The sequence below is a fragment of the Rhamphochromis sp. 'chilingali' genome (assembly GCF_963969265.1).
Source record: "Rhamphochromis sp. 'chilingali' genome assembly, chromosome: 11".
NCBI classification, from domain to species: domain Eukaryota; kingdom Metazoa; phylum Chordata; class Actinopteri; order Cichliformes; family Cichlidae; genus Rhamphochromis; species Rhamphochromis sp. 'chilingali'.
Genome location: NC_137938.1, coordinates 22,838,074 through 22,858,678, shown reverse-complemented (window position 1 = coordinate 22,858,678; position 20,605 = coordinate 22,838,074). Strand labels below are relative to the sequence as shown.

The 20,605-nt window shown below is 42.0% G+C and overlaps 1 protein-coding gene across 4 annotated transcripts; it reads right to left on the bottom strand.

The window, feature by feature from the left end:
• Positions 1–1,901: 1,901 nt before the first annotated feature.
• Positions 1,902–17,444, bottom strand: adar (adenosine deaminase RNA specific). 4 transcript variants are annotated; one of them, XM_080895337.1, is made up of 16 exons: positions 17,330–17,444; positions 12,643–14,389; positions 10,847–11,154; positions 9,673–9,868; positions 9,188–9,384; positions 8,671–8,806; positions 8,260–8,498; positions 7,801–7,957; positions 7,102–7,270; positions 6,740–6,833; positions 6,500–6,616; positions 6,203–6,330; positions 5,897–6,079; positions 5,663–5,775; positions 5,102–5,229; positions 1,902–3,374 (listed from the first exon to the last, which is right to left on the bottom strand). In XM_080895337.1, exons 2-16 carry the CDS (start codon positions 14,257–14,259, stop codon positions 3,077–3,079), a joined length of 4,080 nt encoding a protein of 1,359 aa, XP_080751463.1. In that variant the 5' UTR covers positions 14,260–14,389; positions 17,330–17,444; the 3' UTR covers positions 1,902–3,076. The 4 variants fall into 4 exon arrangements, with proteins under 4 accessions (XP_080751463.1, XP_080751465.1, XP_080751466.1 ...); XM_080895339.1 differs by having other exon boundaries at positions 12,688–14,389; XM_080895340.1 differs by having other exon boundaries at positions 12,739–14,389.
• Between the last annotated feature and the right edge of the window lie 3,161 nt (positions 17,445–20,605).

Sequence of the window (20,605 nt, the reverse complement as noted above, 5' to 3'; positions counted from 1 at the left end):
AACTGATAGTGTAAGTATGATTTGTGTGTACACATAAACTCAGCGGGGGGCATGCCTTTAAATGACTTTTAAAAAGCATTTTTCTTAGGGTGTTCGTGATTCAACTTGTGTGCACCCACATCTAATAAAATGTAATAAAAATACTGCACTGATTGGCTCGTGATATCGCTGCCACTCACGTTTTCTCCAGTGAGATGCTGCAGAGAGCGACAGCTCTAAACGGCTTGCTTAAATGTTTGCTGTGTTATTGCATCCTATTATGACACTGCTAAAACAGCGTGAAAGACCAGGAAAATCTGCTTTTATGATTTACACATAACTAAAATCTCATGCAATTTCTCCCCAAATATTCTAATATCCAAGTTAATTTTTTTGACAATCAAGTTGAATCCAGGGTACACTATTTCTCTACTCAGTGCGAGTCTAATGCAGTTGGTCACAAAAGATAAGCACTGTTACAAAATATGAGTGGAAAATAAGCGCATCTCTAGCTTTGAAAATGACACAGTTAATGCTGGCGTATCGCTGAATGCAAAGACTATTACAGATCAAAACTCTGCAAGTCACAAATCATATCTACCCAGAGATCTGTCTTGCATCCACCCATGAATATCAGGTCACCCATGGCTGGTTTCATGTAGGCTTTCCCTGATGCATGCATTCAAAAACAGACCCGCAGGCTTAAGGTGTGCACACGTTTCCATCTGCTGATCCTTTGGAGCACTGCAATAGGCTTTGCAGCTATCAGAAGGCAGATTGGATCAAAACACCACCCTGAGGGAAGGAGTCCCTGCTGTAGAAATTACCATCGTCCTCACACTCGAAATTCTCTTCTCCACTCATTGTTTCTGCATAGGTGTAATCCACAGCTTAGTCACAGATGAAGAGTGAGCAATAAGGGCATTGCAAGTAATTTTTTTAGCACTCATAAAACACTTCAACAGCAGCTCTGAGCTGCAAATTTTAAATGCCCTTGTATCATTCAGACACTTCAAACCCCAGGCCTTTCAAGGCCTCCCACAAAGAAATAAGATGAAAAATATGAAAATATGACAGACTGCTACTTTTTTATTATTTTTAACTTTTGTTAAAGTCATTGTTAAAAAAAAAAAGAATAAATTTCATTAATCCTGCACATATACATACACACACAGACACACCGGCTATACACCGTTAAACCAAAAAGCCCATTTTATCATAGTGAGGGCCCACAAGTCTAAGTTTTTGAGCTAAGTGATTCACATACATGTAGAGCTCAGTGCAGCGAATATAGATCAGAATTTACCAAGAGTTTAAAAAAAAAAAAGTATACACAGCTGCATAACTCGCTGCTGAAGACAAGAATTCACTGGAGGTGCTGCTCTTGTTTTTACAGAGGCAACTTCAAAACCAATGACAAAAAAAGAGATTTATTTTCCAGTAAAACAATGGCTCTATACATGCATCAAAGCTACCCCAAACCGTTTGAAGGATCAGAGAGCTGACTTGCATAGCTTTACCTCCGTAGTTATCAGACACTAAGCACAAACATCTGAGAGAGATATCCTGTGTCACATTACATCTCTGACATGAGGCGACGCGTCCAAATTCTTCCCAAAACCCGAGGTCTGTTTAATGGAAACAGCAGCTCGTTCAAATCTTAAAACTGCTCATCTTTCTAAAAGTGTATTTCAAATTTTCAAAAAACAAACAAACATAAAAACCCAAAACAAAACAGCCACACATTAAAATAAAAGCTTCTGTAACCAGGCTTAAACTTTTGGAACCCACCGTACATCTTTGTGTTCATACACATATACACATATACATATATATGTATATGTGTATACATGTATGTGTATACGTGTGTGTGTACATATGTATGTATATGTACACACACACACACACACACACACACACACACACACACACACACACACACGTATGTATATGTATGTATATATACACACATATACATATAGCATCATACACTCAAATCAAAGACAAAACTTAAGCCCCAGTTTTCAAAACTAAAACTACCCAGTTTACCAGAGCTTCAAAAGTTTGTGTATTTAGATTTATATTTTCAAAAATATAAGGTGGCTTTCCCCACAGGCAGGACACGTGAGGCTTCCCAGGATTTAAAAACACACCCAGCTACTGATGAACACTTTGACAGAAGAGGGTCAGGAGCTCAGGAGGAAGAGAAATACTCAAAACGCAAGGAAAAAAGACAAAAAACTGCAACAACAGCCAGCAGACGTACGATCAGCATGTTTAACTAAAAATAAGTCTGACTGAAGACTTTAAAGCATGTACAGGAATTAAAGACTGAAATGTTGAACAATGAACATTAATGATTTGCTTATGTACATTCTTGTAATTTTCCTTTTGACATCAAAATTAAATCAATGCAGTTTCAAAAATCCAACCCAAAAGTTCCCGCTGAGGGTGTCCCATTATTTCTCTTCGTCCTAAAAAACACATTAAACACAATAAAAGCATAATGAACCGGGGGGGGGGGGGGGGGGGGGGGGGGGGGGGGGATACTTCATTATAGAAGATTCCCACTGCAAAGTAAATTAATCACAATTACAAACACTGCTACATGGCACTGGTCACACCAGGCTGAATTCCAATAAGCAGTTTCTCTCCTCTGCAGAGAAAACAAGTGATTTGGGTGCAGACATTTGCAACGGGAACATCGAGTAGTACAATAGGAAAGCAAGAACCACAAATGCCAAACGGTGACAAAGAAAAACTGAAGCTGTCTGAGCTTCCGAGCAGTGCCTGCCATGTTGGTTTACTGACTTCAGACTAATTCTTTTGCATGTAGTGTCTACAATATTCTGTACACCCCGCGGAGCTCTGTCTTGTCAGCTGTGGACTCACTCATCCTTTAGGGTTTGCCCTCCTTGACCTATTCCACTCACTTCTTGTGTCCCTTTCTTTCACTCTCTCTTTAGTCTTTCCATAGTTTGGGGCACTAGCGTCGTCACATTGTTTGATTATCCTTTTGTCTTTAACCCGTTTGCACTTTGAGCTTTTCTCCCTGCACCCAGTGGTATTATTTTATGAAGCACTCGACACAACAGTTCTACGCCTCCACTGCTCCTACATTGTTGCTGTTTCCCACAGGTGCCCCATTGTTCCCGTTTCCCTCCCCAGCCTCGAAGCTCTTTTCTTCCAGGGGTTTTCCGATCCAGGCTCCGTAGCCGTGGGCGCTGAGAGCTTGGAAAAACTGTTGCTTGGCTTGCTGGAAGGACACAGCAGACATCTTTGCCTGAGCGTAGGAGGGCAGGGAGAGGAGGTCAGTGCGACCGCTTCGCTGGCACAGGGAGCGGAAAAGATGGAATAGATTGGACTTGGACACGCGGGACACGGCCAGTTTGGTCCTGGACAAAAAAGACATTAGCAAAGTGTTTTAAAAAAATGCAAAACAAGTGTGACAGGAAAAGCATTATGGTTTGTCTGGCAGGCTGGCATGACAAAGTGTTTCCTCAGATCATGCAGTGTTTCTTATTTAGCTTACTTCGCTCCCTGCTGCTCTGTTTTGACTCGCTTAATTAAAATTCAATGAAGCAAAAAATCTGCAAACAGCTTTCAGTTTATGGTGTTTTGTAAAGAGTTTTTATTACTAATGTGGTATAGGAGGGTGTGGGAAGACGTTATAAAGATAAATAAGGGGAAAAAACTCCACAAACTGAAACTGAATTATCACAACCTGCTTCAGTGTTTCCCCCAGAGTGGGTGTCAGCATCCATTCAAATCCCCTAAAGTTAATTCAGTTCATCTGGATGCAACGTTTTCAGTGGGAGAAACGTTTCATCGCTCATCCAAGTGACTTCCTGTCACTTGGATGAGCGATGTCACAAATGTCCAGTGAGGCTGAAGAAGTCTCACCAGACATTTCCTGAGACTGTAGTGGTTACCTGGATGAGCGATAAAACATTTCTGCTACTGAAAATGTAGGTCCACATGAACCGAATTAACTTGGTTGGATTCCTTTATCTGAATTATTGAGCATGCATCAAGACACTTCTTTTCAAAGCTTTATGTGGCCCACACTGAACAACAGCTCAAGATAGCAACAAAGCATTTTGGGAGCTATTAAGTGATCCAATTTAAAATCAGAATGTCTGACTTCTTTTTCCTTGTTATGCAAAAGTCACACTAGGAAAAGCAGTGGCTGTACACCTCAGCGTGACCAACATTACTGCAACCATGTGCAACAATGTTGGACTCCTCTTGCATATACAAATACAGGCCATTTAAAACGGTTTCTTTAATGACAGGGACCAGGTCTGCGACTCCTCGCCATCATCTGCTGTCTTCAAGTGACTGTGGTTAAGGAAGATTGAGTCAGTCTGCTATCAGTCTGTGACTGAATGTGGTCAAGTTGGCAACTGCATGAACTCTGTTTGTAATACCATGATGATTAACTGTAATAAATCAGCAAAAACTGCAAATCTGTTGTTTCTATGTACTGATAATTGACATTATCTACTTATACGCAGAGTGCAAATCTTACACATGGAACAGAAATCCAGAAATTCCTCCACAAATAGTGACGTAGTTGCTGTAGGACGACCATTCAACTGTAAAATGACACAGGTGCTCTGATTGCTTTTACACTGGAATGTAACCTGAACAGTTGCAAAGTGATGCTTTGCAGAGAAGTTGACTCAACGCAGTCTGACTCCAATTGATGCAGTGTGTTGGATCAGTTAGACAGCAATAATTTGCATGCTTTCACTAGTTTGTCTGAGACTGACTGCAGTTAGTCCAAGACTGTGACATGCTTCCTCCCATCATACAACCTGTACAAACACCTTGTGAGTAAACTGATCACCCAGAGGTTGAGTATGCAACATCCTAAACCACTAGGCAATGAGTTGGTTGTTGCAACTACTTGCATTTTGCCTCCAACAGCTATATGTACAAACATAATCTATACTAAAGAAAATAAAGATCAAAAAGGATAATACAATAAGTCTTGAAGCTGTTGAATGTAATGTCAATTGTAGATTTAGACTCAACTCACAATTCTTACTATTAATAATAAAAAAGAAAACAAAAATTCAGTAAAGATAATACATGTCAGTCCCTACATGCTACATACCCATCTACTTTTCCTTTGGTCCCGTCAAGCACTTCAACACTGTGCTGGTCTGGAAAGCTCCAGTTCACACTGGACTCCTTGGTCTTGCCTGTGTGACGTGTGGAGTCATACACACTCACCCTGCCGACCTACAAGTCCAACCAGGTGGTGTGGGAGAAGGGATGGGGAGAGAGAGCACATTTTGTAAATTAGCAGTTCTTTAATTAGATGAGTAACACGTGCATCACTGATGTGTCAGAGGCGTCACACTGTGTTGATTAGTGTCAAACTAAATGACAAACCAAGAAAATGTTAAGAAAAAAAAAGGCTCAAAAAAAGAAAAAACTGAAAGTGTGGCAGCTGCAATATTTCTTCCTTTTCTCTTGGTGTTACAACAGCAACCTGCTGGCTTTTTGTTAATTGATGGATGAGCCAAATTTAAAATAATATGAGCAATAAAAAAAAAGAAAGCTGTGCAGGCACAAATAGGATTGTTGGCAGCTTGATGGATTTAGTGAGAATAAACTTAATGTTCATGATTAATGTTCCAAGTGTGACCTTGCCAAAAACCTGTGCGGTTACCTCAGGGTGGTTCAGCTTGAAGGAAGCGGGGAGACTTTGCGTGAAAGCCTCGCCGTCTCTGGCCAACCGACAGCAAACGGCGCGTGTCAGGTGACCGTGGCTGTACAAATAGCCTGTTGGATAAGAGACGCAAAGGCATGCTGTAAAACTGGTATCCAAGTCCAGAACCAATGCAATGGGAGTCCACCATTTTTCACTGACTCTTATCTGCACAAAGAAATCTTTATATTTTACCAAGTGTGATGGACTTCAGGTAGATGGGATCCAGGAAATGGGTAAGCAGTGCCCCCTGTAGGCCTATCACATTCCAGCGCAGGATCTTATCACTGCAGCTCATTGTCCTCAGCCTTTCACCGTGCTGGATGCCATCCCAGGTGGGTACAATGGCACTTGACTCCACAGGGATGGTGCCCTCACCTGGCAAAGACCAACAGCACACTCTTGCTTACAAACCGGGATGTGGTATCATTTGCTTTCATCTACATTTCATGACAGATCATGTACATAAAAGCCAATTTCTCCTTCAGTATCGTGCCTCACCATTCTCCACTTTAGTGCGAAGCTTGCCCTGCTTAGCATTCTCAAATAGAGGCTGGTGGCCTTGAGCTTCATCCCCCGCCTCACTGCATGACTTATCAAACAGAGCACCGTCCCCACACGGTGCCGTACTAAGGATGAGAGAAAAAGGAGAGAGATAAGGTATTGCTATGATGCACAGCCAAGCAACCTGCAGTTTAGGAGATGAGACCTCACAGAGCTAAACAGGAAACACTGATGTGTGAAAGTGAAGGCTTGGGGGGAGTGAAGAAAGAGAAAGAAAACATCTCATACTCCCACCTAATGTAGAGGTGAAAGGTGATGTCAGATTTGATCCGTAGTTTGTTATTCTCCGCCGGTTCAAATATACTATCGTCTGCACCTTCATAGTGCTTGAGCAGCTCACTGTACAGAAACCTGAGAGGAAAGGAGAAGGTGAGCTAGACTTATAATGTCCCACAGACGCCGTTTCAGGGAGAGGGGGGTATTTTTAGAAGTGTAGGAGAAACACTGATAAAGAAGCAAGATATCAATTTCTACCGAATAAATCCTCTTCTGGAGATGATTTCTGCATGGCAGTCATTAACAGTCTCTCCTTTAAGGCTCAGCTCCTCCCCTTTAACACAGCGATTTCCTGACAACAAGAATGAGAGAGGGAGAGGGAAAAAAGACAAATTCAATGTCAAAAAAACACGACAATGCGGCGCCTCTCGGTTCAGCGGTGACCTAGTTGCTTCAGCTTTGTGACAGTACATACCTCTAAGCGCAGAAATCCACAAAACTAAACATCGTGGAAAAATGCAGGGGCAATCCCCCCCATCCACCCCCACAGTGCTCCACAATTAAAATTTTTTACTACTTTGGTCATTTCATATGTTATACGCTAAAGGTAATGGATGTACCAGTTCCAAGGCTGACAACAGTCCCCAGGCCCTCCCCCCTCCTCATGATGATCGTGGCCAGAATCTTGCGTCCCAGAAGGCAGTGCTGGATCCGTGTGGTCAGAGCGTTGAAGCGCTGGTGACTCAACATTGCTATCTGATCATGCAGTGTGCTGCCGCTCACTGGTAACTAGCAGAGGGGAGTACAAAAACATGCAAATGAAAGAAAGACAGGAAGCATTATTTAAGACATTATTATTCAACATTCAGGATTCTCTGAATATGAATTGGACAAAAATGTGAAACTAAAACAGGAGAATATAACAAACTGCATGTTTTAGTATGCTGTCTATACAGACGTGTCACTTCCTTACACATTTGTGTTGTGTTCTTTATTGTGAAGCACTTTACCATAGACTGCTTTTGTCTTGAAGGAGGTTATACATTTTAAATGTACATGAAGACATTTTCTGATATTATTTTCTCAGGAGAGCAAGTGAAGTGGTTAGTTGATTATCCTTCAAGCATTTACTGTAGATTACTTTGAGCTTAATCTTTCAGCACAAGTAATCAAGCTAAGCAGAACCTGTTGCTATGCTCTACTCTTTCATTCCATTATGTTCAGCTGTAATCCCACGCTGAGCCACGGAAAGCTCTTTTAAAGCTGCTGCACTTTTAACTTTTAAGATGAAATGCGTGAATTCATTGAATAGTCAGTACCTCAGCTGGTGTAAGCTCCCCAGTGCGGGCTGCTCTCTCAGCTTCTCCAATCAGAACGCGCAGTGCAGCATCAGCTGCTTCCTGCTTTCCCTGCTTCTTGTTGGACGCACAGACGGGAGGGAACCAGCGTCCGCCGAGCTTGGCCTGGTAGGTGAACCTGAGAAGATGGGCAAAAAGTAAGATAAGCAGAGGATTTTTCTTGGTCCCCCCCCTCCCGTGATTGCATGGAAACCCCAGCTGTTTTAACAAAGAAATAAACACAAATATCTATTCTAATAATTCCCTCATAGCATGAGTTGCTATTGCAACACACCAAAGATCCTGGAAAGCGAGGCAAAAAAAGAAATGTTTAAATTATTCGAAAATCTACATAAAATATTCCTTTTACAAGTATGTGGCAGCCCAGACAGTAGTAGAACTCCTGGTCTGTGGGTTTGGTTGCATCATGGTCTAACATACTTAGGGTCATGTGGCGGTCCAGACTGGCCCACAAGGCGGATCTCGGCAGCAAAGCCACGGGCTCTGGCATACTCCAGAAGACCCGACACTGCATTGTTGTTCAGGTGGTTGATGAGGTCCCCGACCCCTGCCTCGTGGGCTGCTCGCAACTCATCTGCAGTAAGTGGAGGTAAACTGGGGCATGTTGCCCCAGAAAAACTCTCGTCACTGCCACTGGAAGGACCCAGGGGCAACTGAGGCTGGAGAAGACAGATGGGTGAGGCGGTGATGCAAAAGAAAGATGTGAACAGTAAAGAAAAGAGCTTTGTGACAGATGTGACAAAAATAATTTCTTTATGCCCAAGAAATCAATTATCCCTTTAATTTTAGGAATATGCAATCCCCATCTATTCTTGGTTACTCATTAAACACCTTGTTGAGCTGCAGTTTCCCATCAGCCATTAATTCTTTGACAGCCTCCTCTGCTGCCAGCTGGCGAGCTGCCTTCTTGTTTGGAGCTGAGGCCTCTGCAAACAAGCTCTCTCCCACCTTCACCCTGTACATGAACCTGAGCCCAGAACAGAGAAAGGGAAACGAAAGGATTATAACTGAGATCAGATTCATAACTCCACATTTACAAAGCCTGAACAGATGCACCATGATCACAATGAAACTGGAGCCTGTACTAAGATCATGATCAAGAGTAGTGATCGTGTTTTCTGGAAAGTGATGGCAAGAAAACACAAGTTTATACTGTTTGTCTGACTCGGCCATCAACTGAACAAAGACGTTTTTGTGCCTTTGTCAGATGACTACAGTACTGAGAGATATTGAACAGCTGCTGCTCTGAGGCAGAAAAGTATGACCACAGAGAGAAACTCAACCTATGAGCATGCAGTGTGGAGAAGAACATCCAAACAGATTCAAAGGGAAGTGAATGAGTCAGTACCTTGGATCATGCGGTGGACCCGCCTGTCCAGTGTTGATGAACTCGATGGGCTTCCCACTGCGCTGGCTGTACTCCATAAGGACAGACACCGGATTCTTGCCACCAGGCAGAGAGCGGGACAGGGGTTGGCGAGGTCCCTCTGCCGTCCCTTCCACACCGCCAGACCCCAAAATCCCCCCTGTGCTTTCAGCAGGCCCCTTGTGGAGAGAGTAAACAAAAATGCCAACTATAATTTACGGCACTTCTCAGACACAGTTTTTAATTGGTCTCCAACATTAGATAACGGCTATGGACACAGTTTTAGCCAGCACAGGTAATTAGACTTCTGTTTACAGTTCATGCCCTGGTGAATAAATTCAACACTCTCAATTGACGAAAGTCTGACCAGTCACAGGCAATTAGTTAAAGCGTGCTGTGACTAAATGTGATTTCATTTCTTAAAATGCATAAGGGGTCGTATTTTCACAGATTACAAAAGAACTTACGCTGGTGTCTGGAGGTAGCTCCATCACCTGGTCCACATTGCCAGTATTTTCCTCATCGGCGGTGCACGTCCCCCCTTGCATCTCTTTGACAAGGATTCGCAGTGTGGCTGCAGCAGCATCCTTTTTTGCAACTTTCTTACTAGAAGCTTCCGCGACAGGAAACAGCCTCCCGTTGAGCATCACCTGCATACGAAATCTAACAGACGCAAAAAAGCAAATACAGATGTGACACAAGTATCTGCAAATATGATTAATTCAAGAAAAATTTACCAAGATTCCTACGTTGACTAACAAGCAAAGTAATTTACATTTTTAGTTCGATTTCACTTCGGCAGATCTATTTCTTATAGACTCTGAACACACAGATCTGTGTAGGTGTAAAAACAAAAGTATCACATAATGAAAAAATGATAGGATTTACCCTCTGTATCGGTTAAGTCTTATCGGTGTAGAACAATTTCCGTACAAAAGAAAACGGAAGAAAGAGAGCATATTTCTCATTTCATTTCCTTTTTGATAAAGCATATAGTTTGGGCTGGATCAGGTGACCCTGAATCCTTCCTTAGTGGGACTGCAATAGGTCTAGGCTTCTTGGGGTTTCCCATGATGCACTGAGTGTTTTTTTTTGTTCATTCTTCTTTTTTTACTCACTACATGTTTATAAACCTCCCTGCATTTAATCACTAGTTATTACTAATTTCGGGCTCTCTTCCACAGCATGTCTTTTGTTCTGTCTTCCTCCCATCACCCCCAAGGGGTTGCAGCTGATGACTCCCCCTCCCTAAGCGTGGTTATGCTCTTGAGGTTTCCTCCTGTTAAAAGGGAGTTTATCCTTCCCACTGTCGCCAAGTGCTCGCTCAAAAGGCACATTTTATTGTTGGGGTTTTCTCTGTATTACTGAAGAGACACTAACTTACAATATAAAGCACCTTGTTGTGACTGTTGTTGTGATTTCGAGCCATATAAACAAAACTGAACCTAACTGAATTAATGAGCTCGTGAAAATCCTCGTAACACAGCAGGACTGTCACTATTAATTGCGATATTTTATGAGTTAAACTTGGTAAAGTAATTATTGTGGCACTAAAACCTGAGTCAGTGATTAGCCGTAACAAACCAGTAAGTGCCATAATAGCATTTACAAAGCCTGGTGTATGTGGATCATTTCACTAACCTAGGATCGTGGGAGGGTCCTGACTGGTCCAGCAGCAGGAACTCGCAGTTCTGGCCCAGATACTGGGCATACTCCATGAGACCGCTCACAGGGTTCTTCAACCTTACCTCCTGTAACTTAGCCCACAGATTCTGGGGAGGCGGGGCAGCCACTGAGACAGCTACAGTCCCCATGGCATTGGTTTTCTCGGATGCCTTTTTTTCAGCATCCGTCTCTCTGCGAATAGCATTGAGGAATTCAGGGATGTCATCAGTGGACCACTGTCCTTCATTGGCGTTTTCGCTTTTACATGAGGCAGAGGAAAGGGGCTAAAAGGAGGAACGAGATGGAAAGGGAAAATTGAGGTAAAAGGGTTAATATAGGCAGGGTAGATCTTCAAGTCTTATCTAAATGCGATTAATAAAAAGTTCACATTTTCAGCAAAGTGTCTCTCAGAGCAATAGTTCAACATTTGGAAGAGAATTAGAAAGAAAGATTGACACTGCTTTTATGTTTGTTGGATAAATCCACAGATGGTTGATTTGGCTTAGTATAAAGGCTGGAAATGGGGAAATGAGCGAATAAGCTTATGTCTCAAAATGTCAAGCTACTATTTTAATCTTTTCAGAATGCATGCTGTGTTTTACTGGGGAAATATCTTTAATACCTAGAATTTGTTATCCATTGAGCTTGACCTATTTAGCTGAAAGAGTTTCAAATTTATTATTTTTAAGTTATGGTTTGATTTTCATTTAGCCGCCACATTTCAAGGAATCTTTGTATTGTTCTATATGTAGCAGACCTACACTACAGATGGATTCACCTTAGTGCAGGCAAAGCCAGGGACCATGCTGAGCTGCAAACACACTTTTATTGTCACTTTGCACGGACAAATGCAGAATAAATCAAAACCCTGTGCACTCAGGTGGAGCCTGCCTGGCAGGGTGAATCACACTGGACTCCAAACAATAACTCGGAGAAAAAGTCTGGCTCAGCCCACAACCCAGCTGTGGAGTCCTAAGGCTTTTCTTATTTCACTAATTTGTTCCTTCTCGTCTTCTCTGTCCTCTCGACGGTGACCTGGAAATCAATCTCAGTACACTATGCTGAAGGGTGTCACAATTCCCAAAACCCAACTGGAGGACAGAGGAAAGAAGAGGCTTGCCAGAAGAGCTCTAATGGAGGATGCACAGGTTTGGATCAAGTGTTTTTACCTTCAGTGTATAAAAGAGGCGTAGCTGGAAAAGACAAGCAACGCTAGAAGGCGGACTCTTTACACAACTTGTCCTTTTTCTTCACAATTTGTTCCAGTTAGATGATCAAACTTTGTGCTCTTCACTGTTTCTTTGTGTGTGATTAGAAAAGAGTATGGCTTGTCACAGTGCGCCATGCTGTGAATTTAATTAAACTTGGCCCTAAATCTGAGATCATAAAATACAGCAGGGATTCAGGTAGAATAAAAACACAAGTTGAGTCCAACATCAAACTGAACCAATCTTGTTTTGGAAAGAGGCTCTGAGGCAAAGATTTCAAATCTGATTAAACGCCTGTTGCTTTGCCTCCTCTGCTTGAATCTCTGGTGTGACACAGATGCACAAAATAAATAACTAAATAAAATTTTAGGGGAAATAAGAAGGGTGGCTGGTTTATGCCATCTGGTCACAGCTGGCTGATTGGCAAAATCAAGGCAGGTGTATTGGTCACTGCCCCCTGAACTACTCTGCCTCACTTCTTCTCCTGCAGCTGAGTGAAAACCCAAAGCCATTTATAATTAAACAAATCAAAATGTATAAAGCAAAAACTCTAACTATACCTACCGCTTCACTAAGAATTTGGTCTGGTATCCAACCCCCCGTAAGTACCTCAAGGCCTGGTAATGGTGGTAGCGGTGATGGGGAAAAGATGGCACTCACTTCCTCCTCTTCTACTTCCATCTTAACCAGGACAGCCGGGTTGCTCTGTGCAGCTTTGAGACTCCTCTCCATTCTCTCTCGGCGGTGGGTGGAGAGCTCCCATGTTGGAGGGTTGACTTCAACATTCCTAACGACTTCACCTTGCTTTTCTAGGGCGTACAGAGTAGAATTGACCTGCTTAGCAGTCTTGAGTCCAATATTTTTCGCTATGTTAAGAGCTGTTGCCTCCCTTGATTGAAGAAGGTATTTAAAAATCTGTTCCTTCTGTTCTGCCATCACAGCACCTTTAATGTCCTGATCAGGAGAGCTGGAAGTGCTGGGATGTTGCTTCTTGTGGTGTTGACCTTTTGCTGATGACTGGGAATCTTCAGAGTCAGAAAACTCTAAAGAGGAGGAATATGAAGAACTTGATTCTGTGTCAGAGTCCTCTTCTTTGGCCTGGACTTCCTCTTCGGTTTCTGTTTCAACCTTTTCTTCAGGTTTTTGTGGGGGTTCTGAACTGGCTAACAAATATGGAGGTTGATTTTGTACGTGATACTTTGTGCTTTGGTCTTCCTCGACTCTGAGAGGTTCTCTGTATAGTGTCCACTCAGGAGGGGTTAATCCTTGCTTGGAAGCTTTCTGTAAGTGTTCCAAAGAGTACAGAGCCTTGTTGACTACCTTTTTGGGAAGATGCAGTTTTCTGGCTAACACTTTAGCAGAAATACTTTCACTTGGCTTCAACGCAGCCAAAGCCTCATGTACCTCGCCCTGTATTTGAGTTGTGAGAGTGATGTTAGGTTTACAAAAACTTAAATTTCCTGTGCTGCTGGATGAAGAATGTTTGTCAAACCTTTCTCCTCCTCTGTTGGGCCTGTCTTTGAGCAACAAACCCTGAAACTGGTCACAGAGTGAATCTGTTTGGGTGCGCCATTGTCTACTGGAGTGTTGGTTATGGTTTTTACCTTGGAACTGGTTTTGATTCAAATGTCGAGGTGCTAGGTTACCTCTTGAAGCTCCTGCACCAGGTCGGTATGGTCTCCGGTCTTGGCTAGCCCCTCTACCACTAGGGCTGCTGTTTGGATGTCTACAGTATCCTGACTGAGGCTGGTATAAAGTACTATGTGACCTGTTGGGTACAAATCCTCCTCCTCCTCCTCCTCCACTCACAGTGGCTCTAAACTGTGGAGCCTCAGAGATCCGCCCTGTCAGGAATTCTCTTTGTTTGTCATAAAAGGAATTAGGGCTTGGACCTGCACCGTGATTCGGGCTGTACAAGCTATTATGGGTGACAGAGTTTGGGACCACTTTAATGTGGCTTGGTGTAGGGGGGGTAGAAGGGATTAGGGGAGATGAGGGCTGTATGTGTGCTTCAGGGTGGGTAGGACCGTCGTAGTAACTTGGATGTGGGATCTGCTGTGGCCCAGCTCTGGGATAGAATACACCTGGGCCAGGTCTATAGAAGTTATCCCTTTCCTGCACGCGGGGTTGTGGATGCCTGTAGTAATGTTCTTTGGAAGGCCCTCCTCTACCTCTGCTCATAGCGCAGGGGTTGAGCGTGAAGGGGGCCGATGCTGCCGGCTGTGCAGCTTCTGTATTAGTGTATGTCCTCTAGCGCAAACAGAATACCCTGATCAGGAGTCAGGGCAGGCCAGTTGCATGCTGAGAGACCCTGAAATAAAAACAAAGGGCAAAGTTAGGAGAATACCAATAAATTGAGACAAATAACAGCAAGATAACTCAACTGTTGAAGAAAAAAAAAAAAAAGAAGAAAACTTTTAAAAATTAAGGAGCAGTCGGGAGGTTAAGAAAAAAACTGTCATTCCAGCCAGTACCACAAGTTCAGACTGTGCTGGCAACCCTCCAACCTGCTCAAGTGTCCTTGGATAAGTCACTAAATCTATAACAACTCCAAGAGCAGGGTTTTAAGCAACTGTCTATGCCACTGCTTTCTTAAAATACAGCAGCAAACAACACAGAGGATTACTCAAAATGTGGTCAATATGGAAGGTTGGAGGAAATGTGGAGACGACAAGCTGGGAGTGCTGCATATATCATCAGATTATCATAACTATTCAGTCTACAAGGATACTGCAGGGTGACATACTATCTCTTCCAGTCACACTGAAACCAAACCCCGGTTAAAAAGGAAGCTGATAAATAATGCAGACCTTGTTGCAACTATTCTGTATTATTTCTGGCCTTAGAAATTATCGCTGGATCTGAAGCCGAAGCAGAGAGGGAAAGTGAGACTGATGCAAACAAGGAGAACAGACAAGGGCACAGAGGGACATGGGCTAAAAAGTCATCAGTAACAAACTGCAGACAGGGAAAAAAACCTGCAGCAGTTAGCTAGCAATTCTGGTTTTAATGTTATTTTTCACAGAGCTAGCTAGAGTAATTCTTCTAGCATGCATGAAAATAAAACATTAAAAAAAAAATTGCAATCTGAAACAGAAATTTTGACCTACACTGTCCCAGAACTTTAAAATCCTTCTATGGGAGAAACAAACATTGATTCCTCCTCAAGTGTCATATCTGACAACACTCAATAATGTCTATATCAGGCAGAATGACAACAAGGAGACACCCAATACTGAGTCAGGTTTCATCCCCTCTGGCACAGTCAGCATCAACGGCATGTCGCTGAGAGCTGAGCGGACCGAACATAGCGCATTAACAGAGAACACCATAGTGTTGGTTCATCGCTGTAATAAGGGCCGACAGGGCCGGCAGCAGAGGGGCCAAACAGTACTGAAGCTGACTCATCTTGACCCTGATGCAAGGCAACATTTGACAACCAAAATAACAACTGTGTTTTTCAGAATCTGCGTTCACTACACTCTCCTTTGTTGTTAGCCTAGACAGAGATGTAGACAAGACTGTGCATCTGACAACTGATTGAGAACACTATTTAATACAAAAAACAAACCAAAAAACCCATTAAAGACAAAACACCTCCTGACATTGAGAGTCACCCTCTTCTATCATCACTAAGCTTTGTGCCCTCTGTTTCCTGATTATGTCAGAAATGAAGTCTCTAGATTTAGCGCACACACCTCCACATGTGCACGCAATATGCTATATTTACAAGCAGGAAAGGGCCCGTGGAGTCTTACAGCATCATCAGAGGCATTATAACACACTGACTTTAACAGTTCTCACCTACAGTAGTTCAAATGAAAGTGGCAGCGCTGAAAAAGTAAATAGAAGTAGTAAAAAGCGCCCTTACTTTTGCAGATTCCTAAAGGCGACTAATCCAAGACTCGATCCCATGTAAATAAGGTAATAATAATAATTATAACAATAAAATAAACGTTACAGATTAATGTAAGAATAAAGACGGAACCCGTGGTAGAATGGGTGAAAAAAAATAATCACAAATCTATGTAGTGCTGAAGGTGTTGTCCAAAATGCAGGGTCTTCCGGTTTTGGGTGATCAGGTCCTAATCGCAGCACAAAGATGAACACCGGAGAGGTTTGCGCGCTTATAAGGCCTGCTGCAAGATGCGTTAGTACACTGTTACACGGCGATGATGAAGGGAAAATCCGCGGGGTTGTTACTGTAATAAAAAGGAAACTGTCCTCCACTAAAAGGGTTAAGTTTCGATTTCATTTCTGAAGAAAACTTAGGTTTCTGTCGCCAGTCACGTGACCACGAGGCACACCGGAACTGTTTAAAGGTTAAGCTTCCTCATCTCTGTTCGAAGAGGTCAGATTTAAAAAAAAAAAAAAAAAAAAAATTTAAAAAAGCTATAGCGACGTCCTTGCTGCTCCACAACAAACCAGGGCATAGTCTCCTCGGTGCTTGCTGTAGGAGACAACACTCGCTCGGATCAATTTCTCGCTTTAAAAATAAAACAAGGAAAACGAAAGAAGCGGGTGAAAGGAATGTAATACATTTTGGGAGACTCAAATATTGTCCCAAAGCGTCAAAATTTTGCTATGAATTTAGATGGCATACTAAATCAAGACTCCGGGCTCCACCTGATTTCAAATTGCCTGAAATATTTTTTAAATAATAAATCATATTGCCAATGTGCTGTTGTAGCTTTATCTACAAAAGAAAATGCTTGAATCCAAACAGTTAATGTGGAAAACAGCTGCACAGCGTAAAAGGGGGGTTTATAAAAATAAAACGGAAACTTACAAACTTTTTTGTTAATCAAAGCAAACGAATATTATCTGTCTCTCTTATCACTTTCATGAAGGTTAGCATTAAATTCAGTTACTTTAAAACTGGAGGTCTGACAAACAAGACAAGGTTAATAATTAGAGAAACACGAGGCTTAAACGTTAGGAGCTACAGGTTAGACCAACTTGATATTCATATTTTTGTTCCAGACACAACAGCTCTCACTATTATTAATTAATAAATCGGTGAAAAGACAGTATCAGGGGATGAAATGACCAGTTGATAGAAGCTAACTGAGCATCGTTCCTCCTCCGGCTAACTGAGGTTAGCCTGCTAGCTCCGCACTGGCACTGCACCATTTCTAACTGTCGCCTGCATCGCAGCAGGCTCGTTATCTGCTACAGTCAAACAGCGATAAACGCCTCACACAAAGTCTACAAAATGACTTCAGGACAAGCCATAGCCTTTAGCAGTTACCTCACTTCGCCGTGTTTCCTGGTAGTGCGTGGTTGCTGGTGTGTGATGTTTTAATGCGGTGAAAGAAACAATCAAAGAACTGATGCGGGGAATAGTGACGCAAAGGCTGCGACTGACGATTATACGTCGCAAGCAAATGACGTAGAACCTTGCTAAAGTTTCAATCCGGTTGTTCAGTGATGACGCGACGAATCCTACTTCCGGGTCTAAAGTAGTCTGCGTTTAATATAGCTTTTGTGTTGTTAACATGTTTAATGTTATGTATTTTCTTCTATTTGATCTCAAAAAGCTCCTAAAACAGTCAGTGATCACTGTTGACCTCCCTCGGCTTTTATTACCGCTAATCATTTATTTAAGCTCAGTTTTTAAAACCTTAGGATGTAACTACAGCCCAGCCCATGCAGCAGTATATGAATGACTAACCTCGTATTGTGGATGGATTATCTCAGTTGTTCTCCTGGCTGAAGTTTGGTCCTTTTACAGCATCCTGCCATGCGATTACATTTGTTCCTGACCACCGAGAACACTCACGGTAACTTTTATCGAGTGGAAAAAAAAGTTAGCTTGTTTATATTATGCTAACGTAGCTGTGTCGCTAGCGGTCACGCAGCACATCATTATATACCAGCTAGCCCAACTTCAGTAACCCTACAAACGTTACTGCTGTTTAGTTTTCTGTCTTCATTTATGCTGGAAGTAATAACAGAGCTGTACGTTTTAATTTGTTTCCAAAACCCCGCAGTCAGGACATGCTATATTGTATTTAGATAGAAGCTAGCGAGCTAACTCCCTGCTAACTTCTAACTCCGTTAAATGTCATAAATTCCGTTTTCATGGATGCCTGGATGTTAAACTCAATTGTTACACCTGGGAGAGCAGAACGCTGATCATTTTATTAAAGATGAAAGACTTTAGACAGTTTTTCAACTCTCAGTAATGCCACAGTGATCGTTTGATATATGGACCTGCAGCGGAGTTTAGACCCAGACACGGCTAGTGACGTCAGACTGAACAACCGGATATTGTTCAAACCATTGACTAACCAATGACTGTAGAAAACAGTCAAAACGTACCAAAAACAATATAACTGAAAACTGAAAGTAGGTATAACCTAGAACTTAGTTGTACTTTTAATTCATCATTCTATAAAAGCTGTATGTGAACATAGGTCTTCATCACAAAAACGTATCACAGACATTAGAATAAGCATTGTAGGCCTACAATACACTGGAAAGGCATTTCATTCTTTCTGTGATGACAACACATAATATTCATAATAGATTATCTCAAAGCTGAGTCTACGAGTGTGAGTCGTGTGTGAGCATTGTTAAACATATGTTAGAATACAATAATAGTACATAAAACCTAGGTGCAACATAATTCAATTTGTGAGGAAGACACTACATTTGCTTATAGAGAGTATAGAGAAGGTGAGACAGCGCTTAACTGTGTCTTTGTGGATTTAAACAAAGAATATGATAGGGGGACAAGAGGAACTGTAGCACTGTAAAGAAGTGAGGAGTGGCAGAAAAGTATGTGACAGTGGTGAAGGGCATGTATGAGGACATGGGACAGTGGTGAGGTGTGTGGCCAGATGGGGGTGGGATTACATCAGGTATCTGCTCCAAGCCCATTTTTGTTTGCAGTGGTGATGGACAGACTGGCAGATGAGGTCATGCAGGAGTCTCTGTGGACTGTGATGTTTGCAGATGACATTGTGATCCATGATGAGATTAGGGAGTGGCTGTAAGAGAACCTGCAGAGCTGATGGTATGCTCTGAGGAGTAGAAGAATGAAAATCTGAGGAACTAAGAAAGAATACATACATGTGAATGAGAGGGAGGTGCAAGGAGGTGGATGAGTTAAATATGTAGCACTGCCAAAGCTATAGGCTGTGCACAAAAGAAGCGAAGGAGAGGCAGGAGTGGATGGAGACAACTGTGTGGGATAATTTGTGAATGAAGGATAGCAGCATGACTGAAAGGGAAGGTTTACAAGATAGTAGTGAGACCTGCTATGATGTATGGTTTGGACACAGTAGTACTAACAAAAAGACAGGAGGAAGACTTGAAGATGCTCAGTTTTCAGTGGGAGTGACCAGGATTGTATAGGCCTGTCCTACGAAGCAGGTTTTCATCTTATCCAGGTAACTGTAGGGTTAAGCCTGTTTTTTCTTTATTAGAAAGGATTGATATATCACCATGGTAACTTACTGCAAAATTCCAGACTACAGATCAGCAAGTATGAAATCACCATCTACTGACCAATCAATTTTCTGGAAAACATTGTCAGCACTCCTGGAAGATCCAGACAGAAAGAAGATCTAAAGTTTTTAATAGCATCTCATACTTTGTGTTTCCCTGTTGATGATATATTTGTAGACACAACTTTCCTTTTTTTTAATGTCTGCAGTTTTTTAATTTTATTGCTTTGTAAGTTTGAGTATGTGATTTGAAAACAGAGCAACTACGTGCTATATCGAATTTGCATGTAGACAACGCTGATGCTCTGGAATAACCTTCCCCTCCAAATTAGACAAGCGTCATCAGTGCAGGTCTTTAAGTCCAGATTGAAAACCTATTTTTATTCCCTGGCTTTTAACTCTGTAGGAAACTGACACCTTCTTATTTATTTTATTGTATGTAATGATTTTATGGTATTTTTAATTTGGTTGTTGTTTTGATCTGTGTTGTTCAGCACTTTGGTCTGCCTGGTGTGTTCGTAAAGTGCTATACAAATAAACGATGATGATGATGATGTTTGGATTCTGTTTTTACATTTATCCTTTACTTTCAAAGCATTATTTAACTGAGGCTGCAGCTGAAAGAATAAAAACGAAGACTGTATTTTATATATTAATGAATCAAAAATGTGGCTGTAACCCATGAGATTCTCCCTTCTTTTAATAACAGAGATGTGATATTGATAAATCTGTTCTTTCCTGGCTTGAAATAGGCTCAATATTTTAATTTATTTGCTCATTTCCAGTCTTACTTTTTCTGCAGCAGCTGCTTACAGTTTTTCTCAGTCGCTTTGGTGCATTTCTCACAACAGAATTGAACTCTCCACCACTACTAAGGCACTTCTCAAAACAATTAGTGCAAACTGCAAAACATGGTGGATAACTTGCAAAAGTGAGTCACTCCATCAAAAAGAAAAGTCAGGTGTCCAAAATAAGTTGTCAATGCATCAACAACAAATCCCTTGAGCAAAACAGACAATACATTCATCAAAAGCAAGTACTGATACCAAACAAAGTGTCAGGGCTGTCACAAT